The 16088-nt window shown below is 38.8% G+C and overlaps 3 protein-coding genes across 3 annotated transcripts in view; all 3 read right to left on the bottom strand.

Annotated features, from left to right (window-relative positions):
* Positions 1-6805: 6805 nt before the first annotated feature.
* LOC113468825 (DNA-directed RNA polymerase III subunit RPC8-like) overlaps positions 6806-16088 on the bottom strand; it is a 32711-nt gene continuing 23428 nt past the window's right edge. Inside the window, exon 3 of the mRNA XM_026826047.1 lies at positions 6806-6922. Within this exon, the coding sequence (XP_026681848.1) occupies positions 6806-6922 (117 nt within the window). The remainder of the gene's footprint in view (positions 6923-16088) is intronic.
* The window catches only part of LOC103512621 (DNA-directed RNA polymerase III subunit RPC8), a 24209-nt gene continuing 15142 nt past the window's right edge, over positions 7022-16088 (bottom strand). Inside the window, exons 4-5 of the mRNA XM_008477393.2 lie at positions 8133-8270; positions 7022-7205 (exon numbers count right to left, since the gene is read on the bottom strand). Of these exons, the coding sequence (XP_008475615.1) occupies positions 7024-7205; positions 8133-8270 (320 nt within the window). The 3' untranslated portion in view covers positions 7022-7023. The remainder of the gene's footprint in view (positions 7206-8132; positions 8271-16088) is intronic.
* LOC113468826 (putative protein TPRXL) lies at positions 10665-12434 on the bottom strand. The gene is made up of 2 exons (XM_026826048.1): positions 11764-12434; positions 10665-11149 (listed from the first exon to the last, which is right to left on the bottom strand). The coding sequence occupies exon 1, from the start codon at positions 12330-12332 to the stop codon at positions 11772-11774; it is 561 nt and encodes a 186-aa protein (XP_026681849.1). The 5' UTR covers positions 12333-12434; the 3' UTR covers positions 10665-11149; positions 11764-11771.

Genomic DNA, 16088 nt, shown 5'->3' with positions numbered 1-16088 from the left:
TTACTTACCCCTCCCCATCACCCATTTACCCTCCCTCCTTACCTTTTCTTTATCTCTCTCACCTTATCTACTTCTCTCTTTTCTTTCTTTAAATAAGTTCAATTTGATTTCCCAGAGATGTGAAGGGATAAACGCGGTGGATTCATTTGTTGGCACAGTAAATTGTTTTCTTTAGCTCTCGTTTCATAATTGTGGATGATTTCAAAGTTTTCAAAAATGGTTGTGTAGTGTTTAGAGAAAAGTACAGTGAAGATATTGATCTTTGAAAGAATCCGCTGGGATTCTTTCTTCTTTGCGGAAGAAAAGAACAAGAAGGAAGGTAACTGTGAGCAACCTGAGAGAATGGTTTTCGAGGGAACTGAAAATCTGGTTCATCAGAACAAAGAGTTTTCTCTTTTATCCATCAGGTTCGACTGTAGCAAAACGATTCCTTTAAGGTGTGGCCACACATAGTCAACCGGCTGGCATCGATCGATGTCCACTGGACCGTCCACACTGCCTCGATAACATAGATTCTCCTCGTCGATCTGCAGCATAGACTATGTGTGGACACAGCGACTGTAGATTTTTAAAATAATTCAATCTTGACCATTTCCATTTACCTACTTACTGAGTGAACCCCAAGTTAGCCATAACATACTCCTACAGACCCTACAGTCACCATTCAAGACTACACCAAGTCAGACGTTACGTAACTTCGGTGTTCGAAAGTCTAGCCACTCGAGGATATCAAGAGGCAATGTAAAGAATATTTAAATCGGAGAAAGATATTTAGGAGGGAGATAAATTTCTAAATGTACTTTTTTTTCTTCCTAAATGTTAACCCTTTAGAGCTCGTCCGGTGCTCAAGAGCTGACTCGACAATGCTTACGATGGGGAATGGAAAATTATAACATGTTAGTACTCTCTCTTTTGAACATACTCGTATTTCAAAACCCCTTGGAAATCGGGTTATTACTCGGTCTGAGGGGATCTACTAGGGTTAACTTTAAGATTTGAGAGGAAGAGAGTGATGAAATATCTTCCTATTTTCATGTGAACTTTGATATCTAAGAGGTACTTAAATACTTAGTTATGGCGTTATATTGTATCTAGGTAGCTCTGGGATCTCGAGTAAATAGCACGAAATGTTTACACCATAATGTTAGCAAGAATAAATCACTAGCAGACAAGAAAATAAAATATGCTAGCAAATATTTCTCCTCCCTTCCTCTTTTCCTTCATTTCCTTCTTCTTGTTCTCCTCCTTTCTTTTCTATCCTTTTCTTTCTTCTTCTCTTCCTCCTCCTTCTTTCTTATACTCCTATTTCTTCTCTTTCTCCTATATCTCCTTTTTCCTCCTCCTCCTCCTCCTCCTCCTCCTTCTTTCCTTTCTTATAGGTACTCCTCCTTATTCTTCTCTTTCTCCTCCTTATCCTTATTACTCTTGCAAAAATAAAATGTTAAAATACTCTGCTTGCCATGGATCGGAAATCAGAAGGTCCATTGTTTTTCCATTTCAATTTACACAAAATGTATCAGAAACACTTCCTCCTTCCCCTCCTTTTTCTCCTCCTTCTCATCCTCCTCCTCGATTCCAATTTACTTACCCCTCCCCATCACCCATTTACCCTCCCTCCTTACCTTTTCTTTATCTCTCTCACCTTATCTACTTCTCTCTTTTCTTTCTCTAAATAAGTTCAATTTGATTTCCCAGAGATGTGAAGGGATAAACGCGGTGGATTCGTCATAGGTCAGAAGTCGTGAAGGCTGAAAATTTTGGTTTCGATGTTTCGAACGTTTCGACAGGAAAGTACCTATAAAGAAGTTTTGCAAAATGATTAGCTATCTATTATCCTATTAGGTATGATATGCCCCCTAATAGGGGGCCCCTATTATTCACTAAAAACCCCATCACCCATTTACCCTCCCTCCTTACCTTTTCTTTATCTCTCTCACCTTATCTACTTCTCTCTTTTCTTTCTTTAAATAAGTTCGATTTGATTTCCCAGAGATGTGAAGGGATAAACGCGGTGGATTCATCATAGGTCAGAAGCCGTGAAGGCTGAAAATTTTGGTTTCGATGTTTCGAACGTTTCGATAGGAATGTACCTATGTAGGTATAAAGAAGTTTTGCAAATTGCAAAATGATTAGCTATCTATTATCCTATTAGGTATGATATGCCCCCTATTATTCACTAAAAGATTCAAGCCTAACAACTTGCAAAGGACCATGCTCCAAAATTTATGCTTCCTAGGTCGTTTTGCTCTTTGTCGGTTCAAAGAGTCAGTATAACCAATATAGATTCTTTATTAAATACTGTACCTAGAGGTATGTACCTAATAATACTTGGTATCTTGGAAATCGATACAATTGCAGACCTTACTCCACTATCTTGCGCTGTTACTAACGCGATGTTTATCAGATACCTAGGGTAGGTACATATATCTGACAGTTTTTGACTGAGAATGCTAGTCGTGTAACAATGTAAAAACAGGATGCTCATTTGCATAGAATATAAAATGCAATGCAAAATACACAACCGCTCTAATTTACTCCGCAGAATCTGCAATGTAGGTAGAAGGTAGGTATACCAGATACAAAAGTTTTGTGTCAGTAATTTATCTATGTAAGAGATACATACGAGTATATATACCTTCCTCTACCTATAATACTCGTAATATACCTTCAACTATAACCTACATATACCACTTGTATTTTTGTCTGTGGTGAATTGTTTCAGAGGAAAATTAGGGTAGAATGTGTGTTATTTGGTTAGAATATTTCACAGAACTGCTGGCAAGGATGTTTGACGTACTGGCAGTATGTAAGTGGTAGAAACATTCACGTAATAGAAAAGTTGAGGTAGAATTTTCAACGTAACTGAGGTAGAATATTTCACGTTACTGAGACAGAATATTTCACGTAACAGAGGCAGGATATTATTCACGTAACTGAGGTAGAATATTTCAAGTAACTGAGACAGAATATTTCACGTAACTGATGCAGAATATTTCAAGTAACTGAGGCAGAATATTTCAAGTAACATAGGCAGACTATTTCACGTAACTGATGCAGAATATTTCAATTATCTGAGGCAGAATATTTCACGCAATTGAAACGGAATATTGAAACGGAATAGAATATTTCACGTACTCGAGGCAGAATATTTCACGTACCCGATGAAGAATATTTCACCCAACAGAGGTAGAATATTTCACGTAACTGAGGCAGAATATTTCACGTAACAGAGACAGAATTATTCAAGTAACATACGCACAATATTTCACTTAACCGAGGCAGAATATTTCACGTAACAGAGGCAAAATATTTCACGTAACTGAGGCAGAATATTTCAAGTACCATAGGCAGAATATTTCACTTAACCGAGGCAGAATATTTCACGTAACTGAGGCAGAATGTTTCACGTAACTAAGGCAGACTATTTCACCTAACAGAGGCAGAATATTTCAAAGGGGGTAAATAAAGGTGTTTGGAAAGGAAATGCAAGTCTGAGATTTTCCCCGCCGAGGCAGAATATTTCACGTAACAGAGGCAAAATATTTCACGTAACTGAGGCAGAATATTTCAAGTACCATAGGCAGAATATTTCACGTAACTGAGGCAGAATGTTTCACGTAACTAAGGCAGACTATTTCACGTAACAGAGGCAGAATATTTCAGGGGGGTAAATAAAGTTGTTTGGAAAGGAAATGCAAGTCTGAGATTTTCCCCGGAAAGACGAATGTTGTTTCGTCTTAAGGAAGACACCGGCTATTAATCATCACCTTAGCTTGTCAGGTAATACACGCACTGTGAACATTGTTCCGTTAAATTTAGTGGAAGATATAAACTTGTAGAAAACATAATGATCACTTAATTTACTCCGCAGAATCTGCAATGTAGGTAGAAGGTAGGTATACCAGATACAAAAGTTTTGTGTCAGTAATTTATCTATGTAAGAGGTATGTACCTATACCTTCCTCTACCTATAATACTCGTATTACGCGTACTTGTAATATACCTTCAACTATATAGCTACCTACATGTGCCACTTGTATATTTTTGTCTGTGGTGAATTGTTTCAGAGGAAAATTGGGGTAGAATGTGTGTTATTTGGTTAGAATATTTCACAGAACTGCTGGCAAGGATGTTTGACGTACTGAGAGTATGTAAGTGGTAGAAAGAGTTGAGGTAGAATTTTCCACGTAAATGAGGTAGAATGTTTCACGTTACCGAGACAGAATATTTCACGTAACAGAGGCAGAATATTTCACGTAAATGAGGTAGAATATTTCACGTAACTGAGACAGAATATTTCACGTCACTGAGGTAGAATATTTCACGTAACTGAGACAGAATATTTCAGGTAACTGAGGCAGAATATTCCACTAACAGGCATTATAATACAAAGGCAGAATATTTTACGTAACTGAGGCAGAGTATTTCAAAGGGGGTAAATAAAGTTGTTTGGAAAGGAAATGCAAGTCTGAGATTTTCCCCACTCCTCCTCCTCCTCCTCCTCCTCCTTCTTTCCTTTCTTATAGGTACTCCTCCTTATTCTTCTCTTTCTCCTCCTTATTCTTATTACTCTTGCAAAAATAAAATGTTAAAATACTCTGCTTGCCATGGATCGGAAATCAGAAGGTCTCGGGTTCAATTCTCAGAAAGAGTTATGAGCAACCAGAAGGTCCCGGGTTCAATTCTCAGGAAGAGTTATGAGCAACAACAGTTAGAACGAGAACCTGGGTTTCTATGTAAGATTTTATTTATTGTTGAGAGAACGAGAACCTGGGTTTCTATGTAAGATTTCATATAGTGTTGAGAACAGTTAGAACGAGAACCTGGGTTTCTATGTAAGATTTTATTTAGTGTTGAGTGTTGTTGTGAGCGCCACAGTTGGTGCTGGAATCTAAGACACGCTAATTCCAACTAGTTTCTTTCTATATTCTATTCAATTCATTCTGGAACTCGTCCATTTTGGTGTGTTGCCCCAGCATCAGATTTCATATAGTGTTGAGTGTTGTTGTGAGCGCCACAGTTGGTTCTGGAATCTTAGACACGCTAATTCCAACTAGTTTCTTTCTATTCTATTCAATTCATTCTGGAACTCGTCCATTTTGGTGTGTTGCCCCAGCATCAAATTCGGAAGCATTGTGCCTATTCTAAACTACCTGATGGGACACAAGACAGCTTCCACAATGGTTTTAAAGGGTCACCATCACCAGTCACTATAGCTGCTCTTTGTACGACATCAATATCCCTTATTAATATGGACGTTCTATGGGGTTTCATATGCATAACACAAAAGGGCAGAAAAGCTCCAACACAATAGATGAGAAGAGCTTATAAAAAAATTCTAAAAATAGGGAAGGTACAATAATATAGGGTGAGAGAGACACAAGATTCAAAGGTAAAAAAAGGAAGGTAGAGAGAGAGAGGGAGAGGAGGATGGAACAATGGAATCGAGGATAAATGACAGGTTTTTGCCCCGGTATACTTTCACCAGGTTTGATGTTTTCAGCCTTTTCCCCCGCTTTCCTCCTCCTCCTCCTCCTTCTTTTTCTCCTCCTTTTCTTACTTTTTTCTTTCTCCTTTTCTTCCTAATTTAAAAAAAAAAAAAAAAAAAAAAAAAAAAAAAAAATGCGCTTAGACAACTATAGGTACATATGTACTTACCTACCTGATACTATCAACCTACTAGTATTTCAGTAAACTGTCACGTGTAGACCTCACCCAGAATAAAGACTCTTCGGGGCCCTCAAAGATCCAATTACCTACACTCTAAACAATTCTATACCCCTTAGGTAACCACGTGTTGAAAGCGAACAGGGCTCAGAAGCTGCGTTCTGAGAACGGCTAAACTGTAATATCCATACTGCAATAATGAGAATGAAATTGTGTTGATATTAAAAAATACTTCGCCTTTTCTGACATTTTGTGACGAATACCTCGCATATATTATTTTTAATAATGTTTCTTTCCTGGGGACTGCAGGAGTCTAAGGTTTGGGAATGTCGCAGGTTGATGACACAATGTAATATGGCAGGTTGAAGCTTGGAAATCCCAATCCACTATGTGTAGAACATTACAGTCCTGTATTAACTGTCAGGAAAAGAATTGAAAGCATGCAAGTAGCTGTGGGTATCAGAAGAATGAAAATAAATTTCCAAGTAAGAAAACAACGTTACTTTATTTCATACACATTTGTACGTTGTACTTTACATCAGTGGAAAGGTTAACTTAGAATGGAACATAAACAAGATCGTAATAATGAGGGAGGAAGAGGAGGAGGACGAAAAGAAGGCAAAGAAGAAAGAGACGGAGGAGGAGGACGAAGAGAACGCGAAGAAGAAGGCGTAGGAGGAGGAAGAGAAGAAGAATTGAAAAGAGAGGAACAGTATTCTGTATTCTTGAAATTTTCACTCGGATCGAGACAAAAAGAGGCATTCCAAAAATTCCTCAAAATGCTCTAGATCCTGACTTCTAACTCAGTAGCTGCCGATGGCATAGGCCCTGTTTCTCAGCCCAAAAACGCTCGGAGGCATATGTGGCTACAAATACATAACACCAAAAATATAAAAGCTCTAGGTTCATAAAAGCACAAGGGGTAAAATTTAAAGAAACGTCAGAGATCAAGACAAAGCATAAACCAAACCCAAACCATTATCTGGCAAAGACAAATCAAAAAATTCAGAACCACCAAGCAAAGGAGATTTAAAAGATAAGAAGGATTTGCATTATATCTTTGGGATAAGACAGAAAATTATTCCGGCGGCGGTCACACAAAGGTTGGAGAGAAATTATTCAAAAAATTCAAAGGAAATCAACCGTATCGGAATTCTACTTTCGTATGCGATGCCCCATCACCCGGGATAATAACCGAGTCTTCTATCTTGGTAATGTCGTACAGCATCATACATAGGCCTACGTTTGGGAACACCTGAAAAAGAATACCGTTCCCGATATATTGTTAAATAACATCTACATATCAAATTTCAAGTCTCTAGCTCTTACCGTTCTCGAGATATTTTGTTTTAAGGTTCAAGATCCCTGCCACCAAGACAGAATGCCAAGGCCGGGTTCATTGATGGACGCCGTCACAGAGTAGGGGATTTTGGGCGTGTCTACCTCAGAGCCTGGGGCTCCGTCATGAATGTCGGGACATGAGATGGGGGACGTTTCCGTGAATAACTCACTGGTGACACGGAACTTTATTTTGTCGCCTGGGAAATGATATAATAGATATAACATTACGGCATTACCAGTGTAGAAAGACTATTGAAACATGGAAATTGATTAAAAAGGAAGCACTTAGTAATGCTGTGATTCCCACTTGTGAAAAGGATCTGCTTTAACACAAATAAATTCACGATTTGATTGATTGATTGATTGATTGATTGATTTTGATTATGATAGATTAAAAAAAAAAGAGGTTTGACAGAGGGAACTGTGATTGTTAAGGTATTATCGTCCCGAACTCGAAGAGAGAAGGAAGACAGAATAGGAGAAAGCCAGCCGTTCCGAGAACGAATAATATCCGTTCAGGATAAAATCCGCCCTGGGCGGGAATCACCTAGCGCATGTATATGGAAAATATTTTGATCAATGAAATACATAGAATGACACAATAATGGTTGGGTCCGCAAAAAGGACTAAAAAAAAATATATGACTGTTTTATCGTTTTTATTTCGAAGCAATGAAACAACTGCTACATTAGACGCATGTGGTCTGTGTCGTAGTATACCTACCCATCCCGTCGTATGTCCCTCATCAGATGGGCAATAAGAGACACAATACTTCCCATTTCGGTGCTAGGTTAACACACGGGAACACCAGAAAGTAACCAGTTGAAATATGTATTTGCAATCGAAAATCGAGTGCAAATCATTTCGGTGCTAGGTTAACACACGGGAACACCAGAAAGTAACCAGTTGAAATATGTATTTGCAATCGAAAATCGAGTGCAAATTTTTGTCGATGGTGGGATTTGAACCCGGCACCTTCTGCATGGCAAGCAAGAGCGTTACCTCTGGGCTACCGATTAAGCAAAGCAATATGATAATCTCATTGGCTGATTATTATTATTTTTTTTTTTTTTTAGGTAGGTAGGTAGGTACCCTATATATCTAAATAATATGGACAATCTTACCAGGATCCATGAACAGGTCATGCTTGTCTCCTTCATTGTCAAACTCCCACACCCACACTTGTTCTTTCTCATCAAATCGGGATGGCTGTTGCAGGCCCTCAGGGGGTATAAGGATGTCCTCGAAAAATCCCAGAGTTACTAAAACAAGTGAAAAAAGTTCAATAACAACATAGTGTAACGGAAAGTAAATAGATGAGTCTGGTGTGAGCATCATTTCACCAAAATGAGATTTTCAAATCAGCTGATTGAAAAAAAAATAAACCCATTTTTTTTTCAAATTCTTCTTTCTCGAACGGATTTGGCGAAAATTTTCTAATATTGCCCCAATCAGAAGATTAGTCACGCTCACGGAATACGGATATTACGGATTACAGAAAAGAATGCGACCCAATTCACCCAATCGGAAAATTGGGCTAATGGGCTTCCAAAAACTAGAGGAGGAGAACTATCGATAGCACTATCGATAGTTTTGACTATCGAACGCTATCGATAGTTGAGGCTTGACTATCGATAGCGTTTTCGATAGTTTTTTCTGCACATTTTTCGTTTGTTTTGGTCGTTTTAGAAGTGAAAAGTGTAAAAAAATTGTAAAAAAAAACATAGATGTATACAAATCTATGAAAAAAAAATATATATTTTGTAAAAAATATAAAAAAAATAAATAAATAGGTAAAAATAAAATGTTGAAATAAAACCCTGTGACCTAAATTAATACGTGTACAGTTAATAATTTTCTTTAAATTAGGACATAGTGTAAAAATAAGTTTACGATTTCTTCGGAAAGAAGAGCAAACAACAACGAAACAGAGCTTGACTTTTTCCCCCACAACTATGAGGTCAAATTATAAATAATAGAAAGTAATAACAAAATAGCATGTTTCCAAAATATAAATTTTCCAAAGTGGAAATAAACAATACACCTGTGTAGGTACCTGATTGCGTCACAGTATGAAAACTATAATAAAATTAATTACCTATCAAAAAAAAAAAAAAAAAAGTTTCTCGAACAACCAAGTAAACTTGGTTTTTATTTTCTCTCCCTCTCTCAAGATCCCTGCCACCAAGACAGAAAGCTCACAGCCGGTTCACAGAAATGTTCAAGCGAATTTCGACCTCACGTACTTACGGTTTCTTACAGTTTAAGGGTCAAAATCGCTGCCACCAGAACAGAAAGCTAACAAAAATGTTCAAGCTAATTTCTACCTTATGTACTTACGTTTTCTCACAGTTTAAGGTTCAAGATCCTTGCCACCAGGACAGAAAGCTCACAGAAATGTTCAAGCTAATTTCGACCTTATGTACTTACGGTTTCTTACGGCTTAATGTTCAAGATCCCTGCCACCAGAACAGAAAGCTCACAAAAATGTTCAAGCTAATATCGACCTTATGTACTTACAGTTTCTTACAGTTTAAGGTTCAAGATCCCTGCCACCAGGACAGAAAGCTCACACCCAGCTTACAGAAATGTTCAAGCTAATTTCGACCTTATGTACTTACGGTTTCTTACGGCTTAATGTTCAAGATCCCTGCCACCAGAACAGAAAGCTCACAAAAATGTTCAAGCTAATATCGACCTTATGTACTTACAGTTTCTTACAGTTTAAGGTTCAAGATCCCTGCCACCAGGACAGAAAGCTCACACCCAGCTTACAGAAATGTTCAAGCTAATTTCGACCTTATGAACTTACCCTTTCTTAGAGTTTAAGGTTCAAGATCCCTGCCACCAAGACAGAATGCCAAGGCCGGGTTCATTGATGGACGCCGTCACAGAGTAGGGGATTTTGGGCGTGTCTACCTCAGAGCCTGGGGCTCCGTCATGAATGTCGGGACATGAGATGGGGGACGTTTCCGTGAATAACTCACTGGTGACACGGAACTTTATTTTGTCGCCTGGGAAATGATATAATAGATATAACATTACGGCATTACCAGTGTAGAAAGACTATTGAAACATGGAAATTGATTGCAAAGGAAGCACTTAGTAAGGCTGTGATTCCCACTTGTGAAAAGGCTCTGCTTTAACACAAATAAATTTACGATTTGATTGATTGATTGATTTTGATTATAATAGATTTAAAAAAAGAGGTTTGACAGAGGGAACTGTGATTGTTAAGGTATTATCGTATTTATCGTCCCGAACTCGAAAAGAGAAGGAAGACAGAATAGGAGAAAGCCAGCCGTTCCGAGAACGAATAATATCCGTTCAGGATAAAATCCGCCCTGGGCGGGAATCACCTAGCGCATGTATATTGAAAATATTTTGATCAATGAAATACATAGAATGACGCAATAATGGTTGGGTCCGCAAAAAGGATTAAAAAAAATATATGACTGTTTTATCGTTTTTATTTCGAAGCAATGAAACAACTGCTACATTAGACGCATGTGGTCTGTGTCATAGCATGCCCATCCCGTTATATGTCCCTCATCAGATGGGTGATAAGAGACACAATACTTCCCATTTATTGTCGTTCGGGAAAAAGTCGTGTCGTGCGCAGGGGGAACACTCTCATTTAAATTACATTGCCTACAAGGACACTCGGGAGAAAAATCGTGTTAAACTCACGACAAGTTGGAACGGGCCTTTACTGGAACTTGAACTCCAGCCCATGGATTACGAGTCCAATGTTCTACTTCCTGAGCTACTAGAACTTAAAAGCACTAAGACCGAAATAAAAACAGATCAAATAAACTGGACTAGGAAATTTTATGTTGGGATTTTTACTTACAATAAAATACACAAGTCGATTTTTCATGAAGTTTGAAATACATGAACAAAAAACATTTACAATAATAGGTATACATATGGGTATGTACAAAAACGTAAAAAAATTATCCATTGTTTAAACCTTTTGAGAATAACTGTTCTCTGTCCTTTTCACTACGTAAAACGTATAGAGGTCCCTTCTTTTCTACTTTGATACATGAGAAATGCAATCATACGTACAGTCGTCTCAGCTTGGGCAAAAGAGAGTCTGAGTGAGATCTACAGTTCACAGAACCACTAGTATCATAGCCTCTGGGATTATGCGCCCAGAGTATACTCGTACTGATCCCCCGATTGCTCTTCAGCAATCATCTCGTACTTGTGCACCGCTTCAAAAATCTCCTTCTTCGCTTTCAGAAACAAGTGGCGCGGCAATGAGCGCAACGCGGGCGCAATGGCACCCATCAGAAAATCGCGCACCGGGTCCGGCTTGTCTTTTTCGGCGAAATACTTCAAGATATCCTTCACGGTAGAGTCACTGATAGACTGTTCTGGCTGATTGGAGGATTGAGAGTCTTCATTAGAAGATTGAGATTCTTCATTGAAAGATTGAGATTGAGGTTCATACACTGAGGAATGTGTGTCTCCAGATTGAGGAGACACACATTCCTCAGATTTTCTTTTCCTGCCCGTGAAAGGAGTTATCGTGTAAGATGCAACCTCTTTCTCCAATGGATTTACTACACTTATAGTTGTAATTGGGGAAGGGGGAGATGGGGAAGGGGGAGGAGAAGAAGAAGATTCTGAAGGTGATGGGCTTCCATCCAAAATAATTTCATCAGATGGCTCGGAATTTGAACTTTTTGAAGGTATCCTCATATAGCACGGTCCACCTTCTTCGGTCAGTTTCACTAGTATCATAGCCTCTGGGATTATGCGCCCAGAGTATACTCGTACTGATCCCCCGATTGCTCTTCAGCAATCATCTCGTACTTGTGCACCGCTTCAAAAATCTCCTTCTTCGCTTTCAGAAACAAGTGGCGCGGCAACGAGCGCAGCGCGGGCGCAATTGCACCCATCAGAAAATCGCGCACCGGGTCCGGCTTGTCTTTTTCGGCGAAATACTTCAAGATATCCTTCACGGTAGAGTCACTGATAGGCTGTTCTGGCTGATTGGAGGATTGAGAGTCTTCATTAGAAGATTGAGATTCTTCATTGAAAGATTGAGATTGAGGTTCATACACTGAGGAATGTGTGTCTCCAGATTGAGGAGACACACATTCCTCAGATTTTCTTTTCCTGCCCGTGAAAGGAGTTATTGTGTAAGATGCAACCTCTTTCTCCGATGGATTTACTACACTTATAGTTGTAATTGGGGAAGGGGGAGATGGGGAAGGGGGAGGAGAAGAAGAAGATTCTGAAGGTGATGGGCTTCCATCCAAAATAATTTCATCAGATGGCTCGGAATTTGAACTTTTTGAAGGTATCCTCATATAGCACGGTCCACCTTCTTCGGTCAGTTTCCTTGGTGGTTCTGTATAATACAACAATTTTAATTCTGATCGTACCCTCAGATAAGGCAGAATGAATTGAAGGTGTTGGGCGTATTTGTACGGTCTGAGGTCAGAGAGGTTCATACACTGAGGAATGTGTGTCTCCAGATTGAGGAGACACACATTCCTCAGATTTTCTTTTCCTGCCCGTGAAAGGAGTTATTGTGTAAGATGCAACCTCTTTCTCCGATGGATTTACTACACTTATAGTTGTAATTGGGGAAGGGGGAGATGGGGAAGGGGGAGGAGAAGAAGAAGATTCTGAAGGTGATGGGCTTGCATCCAAAATAATTTCATCAGATGGCTCGGAATTTGAACTTTTTGAAGGTATCCTCATATAGCACGGTCCACCTTCTTCGGTCAGTTTCCTTGGTGGTTCTGTATAATACAACAATTTTAATTCTGATCGTACCCTCAGATAAGGCAGAATGAATTGAAGGTGTTGTGCGTATTTGTACGGTCTGAGGTCAGCGTTTTCCCTTTTGTTGGCCAAGAGGAGGGCATCGCGAATGTGAGCCCATCGCAGTTTGCAATTTTCCACTGTAAAGGCTGAAAATAAAAGATGAAAAGTTTAGAATAGAATATACTCTGTTTATACTGCCAGAATGAGACTGAAAAGTCCCTTTACTCCCGCAGTGTAACCAAGGTCTCGCGTATTTGGTACAAAATAGGTGTAATTTTTTATAAATTAAAACCTTGCTTAAATGAAAAAAAAAAGTAAAAAAAAAAAAACTCACCACAATCAACTTTGAGATAGTGGAATATGTGGAGAGAATAAGTGAAAAAATGGTGGTAATTTATACTGCTCGTCTTCTAGACTGTTTATACTGCCAGAATGAGACTGAAAAGTCCCTTTACTCCCGCAGTCTAAGCAAGGTCTCATGTATTTGGTACAAAATAGGTGTAATTTTTTATAAATTAAAACCTTGCTTAAATGAAAAAAAAAAGTAAAAAAAAACTCACCACAATCAACTTTGAGATAGTGGAATATGTGGAGAGAATAAGTGGAAAAATGGTGCTAATTTATACTGCTTGTCTTCTAGATAATCTAGCAGATTAATGCAGTTCGAGGGTGACATTACCCCATTTTAAGTAGTCCCTCCATCCACCCCTGGTGGGCGATTGAAAGGTGGCACCCCGTGACATTGCCCCTGCCAGACAGACAAAAAAATAGTGTACCGACATAACCTTTATATAACGAATCGTCTTTTTGGAAATGGAAAAAAATTAAAATAAAAATGGTAGTAATAAAGTGTATTTTCCTTTAGGGAAACTGACCACTGGAAAATCGACCGCTGTTCACATTAGAGCCATGGTCAATTTGCGGTGGTCACTTTCCTAAATGGAAACAACACCTATACTGTCCATGTGCTAAAAGATCTTGGGAAGCGGCTGATGGAAAAAACGGGACAAAAAGGCTCTACTTGGTTCTTCCAACTTGGACTTTTTTTCATGTAACTCAAAACGTTTTTTTTTTTTTTTTTCGTTTTTGTTTTATTTTTTATTGCAGAGCAATGTGATCCGCGGATACAATCAATAATTGACTAGAACCAGAAAGAATAGAAAAGTGAGAAGTTCTACGTGAAGTTTTATTTACCATGATAAGCAAATACTTCAATATATGTACATATACAGGGTGTTTCAAAAGTCGTGCGACGAACTTCAGGAGCGTGTTTTTGGGACTGGGAACTTTCCACTCTATGGACTCATGTCCGGAAATGCATCCCTTCCCCGCTCGGAGCTTTTGAAGTTATGCCAATTCTATTCTACTATGTATTTTCTATTCTACTGTGCCCTACCTTTGAAGACCGGATTACGTTTATCATACAACGCAGGCCGAGCCTCTATCAGTTGGATCAGTTTTATATCCATTTCAGCATCGAATACCTTCTGAAAATAATAATAATAATGTGGTAATTGAGAATAAGTACCAATACCGGAAACTTGGCCCCGCGCACGGCCGTACGTACTAATATATACAACCTCCCTCCATTTAAAGTACATAAGTAAGTCAAGTAACCTCCGTGGCCGAGTGGGTATCACACTGGGTACGATTCCTGTCGGGGTCGAAGTTTTTTGTGAGGGCAATTCAGTAGCTACTTTAATCGAATAGCGACCAGCGGCATTACCAATGTAAAAAGACTATTGAAATAAGGAAATTGATTGCAAAGGAGGCACTTAGTAATGCTGTGATATCCACAAAGGTAGTGAAAAGGCCCTGCTTTACCGCAAATAATTCATGAGCTGTCAAAATTTCTTGAATTTTCGGTTTTCCGTTGAAGATGTGCCAGAAGACATCCAGGAGGAGCTGATTGAGCTTCAAAATGATACAAATTTAAAAGAATCTTAGAGAGATACAGAGCTAGAAAGAAAGACCCCGAGAAAGTTTAGAACTTTTTGGGCCGCCAAAGCTGTAAACTACACGATAATAAGGAGAGCAGCGCTTAGACACCTGATGCTGTTCAGTACCACTTATCTAAGCGAAAGAGGATTTTCAACGTTATTGATTATTCAAACAAAACACAGAAACAAACTGATCGCTAGCGATGACATGCGCCTCGCGATCCTTATGGGATAATGTTCGTTCTCGGAACGGCTGGCTTTCTCCTATCCAGTCTTCCTTCTCTCTTCGATTTCGGGACGATAAGACCCTAGCAGTTACAGTTTCATCTAGCAAACCTCTTTTTTTATGCAATCTAGTGCTTTATAAGGCAGGTGTGCTATACCTTCCAGGCTGTTTTTTTTCTTTCACTAAAAACCTCTATATTTCCAGGTGTCCAATGAGAACATCGAAAGCCTCTTCCATCTAAGTCACCTCTTGAAAAAATGCTTACTATAGGACCAGACGATTCTGATGGAAAGGAGGAGCTTTCGTCCAAAATCATTTCATGGGACTCAAATTTTCCGGTGAAGTTCCCAGCTGTTGTGTCCTTGGCAGGTTTAACTGGCGGTTTAATACACATGCAAGGCGGCTGAATGAAAGGGTTAATAAATTCAAGGAGCTCAGCATACTTGTAAGGCGTTCCGTTATTGTTCCTTTTTGCATTAGCTAGTGCATCGCGAATGTTAAGCCATCTCTGTTTGCATTTCTCTCCATTCACATCTGAGAACAAATCGAAATAGTGTTTAGACTAATGGGCATAGAATAGAACATACCTTGTTTATCCTGCTCGAATGAAACTAAAAAGTCCCTTTACCCCAGCAGTCTAAACAAGGTATTTTACAGGTTTAAGAACATAGTACATAATGTTACATCAGAAGACCTTTAACTTAAAAAAAAGTAAAATAGAAAAAAATGGGCATACTGGCTGAATAAGACTGATAGTCTGCCCAAAGATTCTTCTTTTACTTTGCCATTTTCCCTGTTTAATTTCAGATCGGTATTTTTGCTATTTTACTCTTTTCCCCCTCCACAATCCTTGATTCACTGCTTCCTCTCTTTCCCTTCCCCCCCCCTCTCTCTCAGGGAGTCCTTTAACATGATGCATCACAAACAGGGGGTTCTCATTTAAGATTTTAAAGTTGGCCCCCGTTTCAAGGACTTCGCGAAATTTTTCGCGAATCGCGATATTGCCAAAATATCCGCATTAAAAATCAAAAAGTTACGGTTTTTTTTTTTTTTTTTTTTTTAAATTTAAAACAGGCCCCGAGAAAAAAAATTTAAGAAAAAATTCTGTGACCCCCTTTATATATGTA

This window comes from Diaphorina citri, unplaced genomic scaffold (assembly GCF_000475195.1).
Source record: "Diaphorina citri unplaced genomic scaffold, Diaci psyllid genome assembly version 1.1 scaffold865, whole genome shotgun sequence".
NCBI classification, from domain to species: Eukaryota; Metazoa; Arthropoda; class Insecta; order Hemiptera; family Psyllidae; genus Diaphorina; species Diaphorina citri.
Note: the sequence above shows the minus strand (reverse complement) of the source record. Positions and strands in the feature narration are given on the sequence as shown.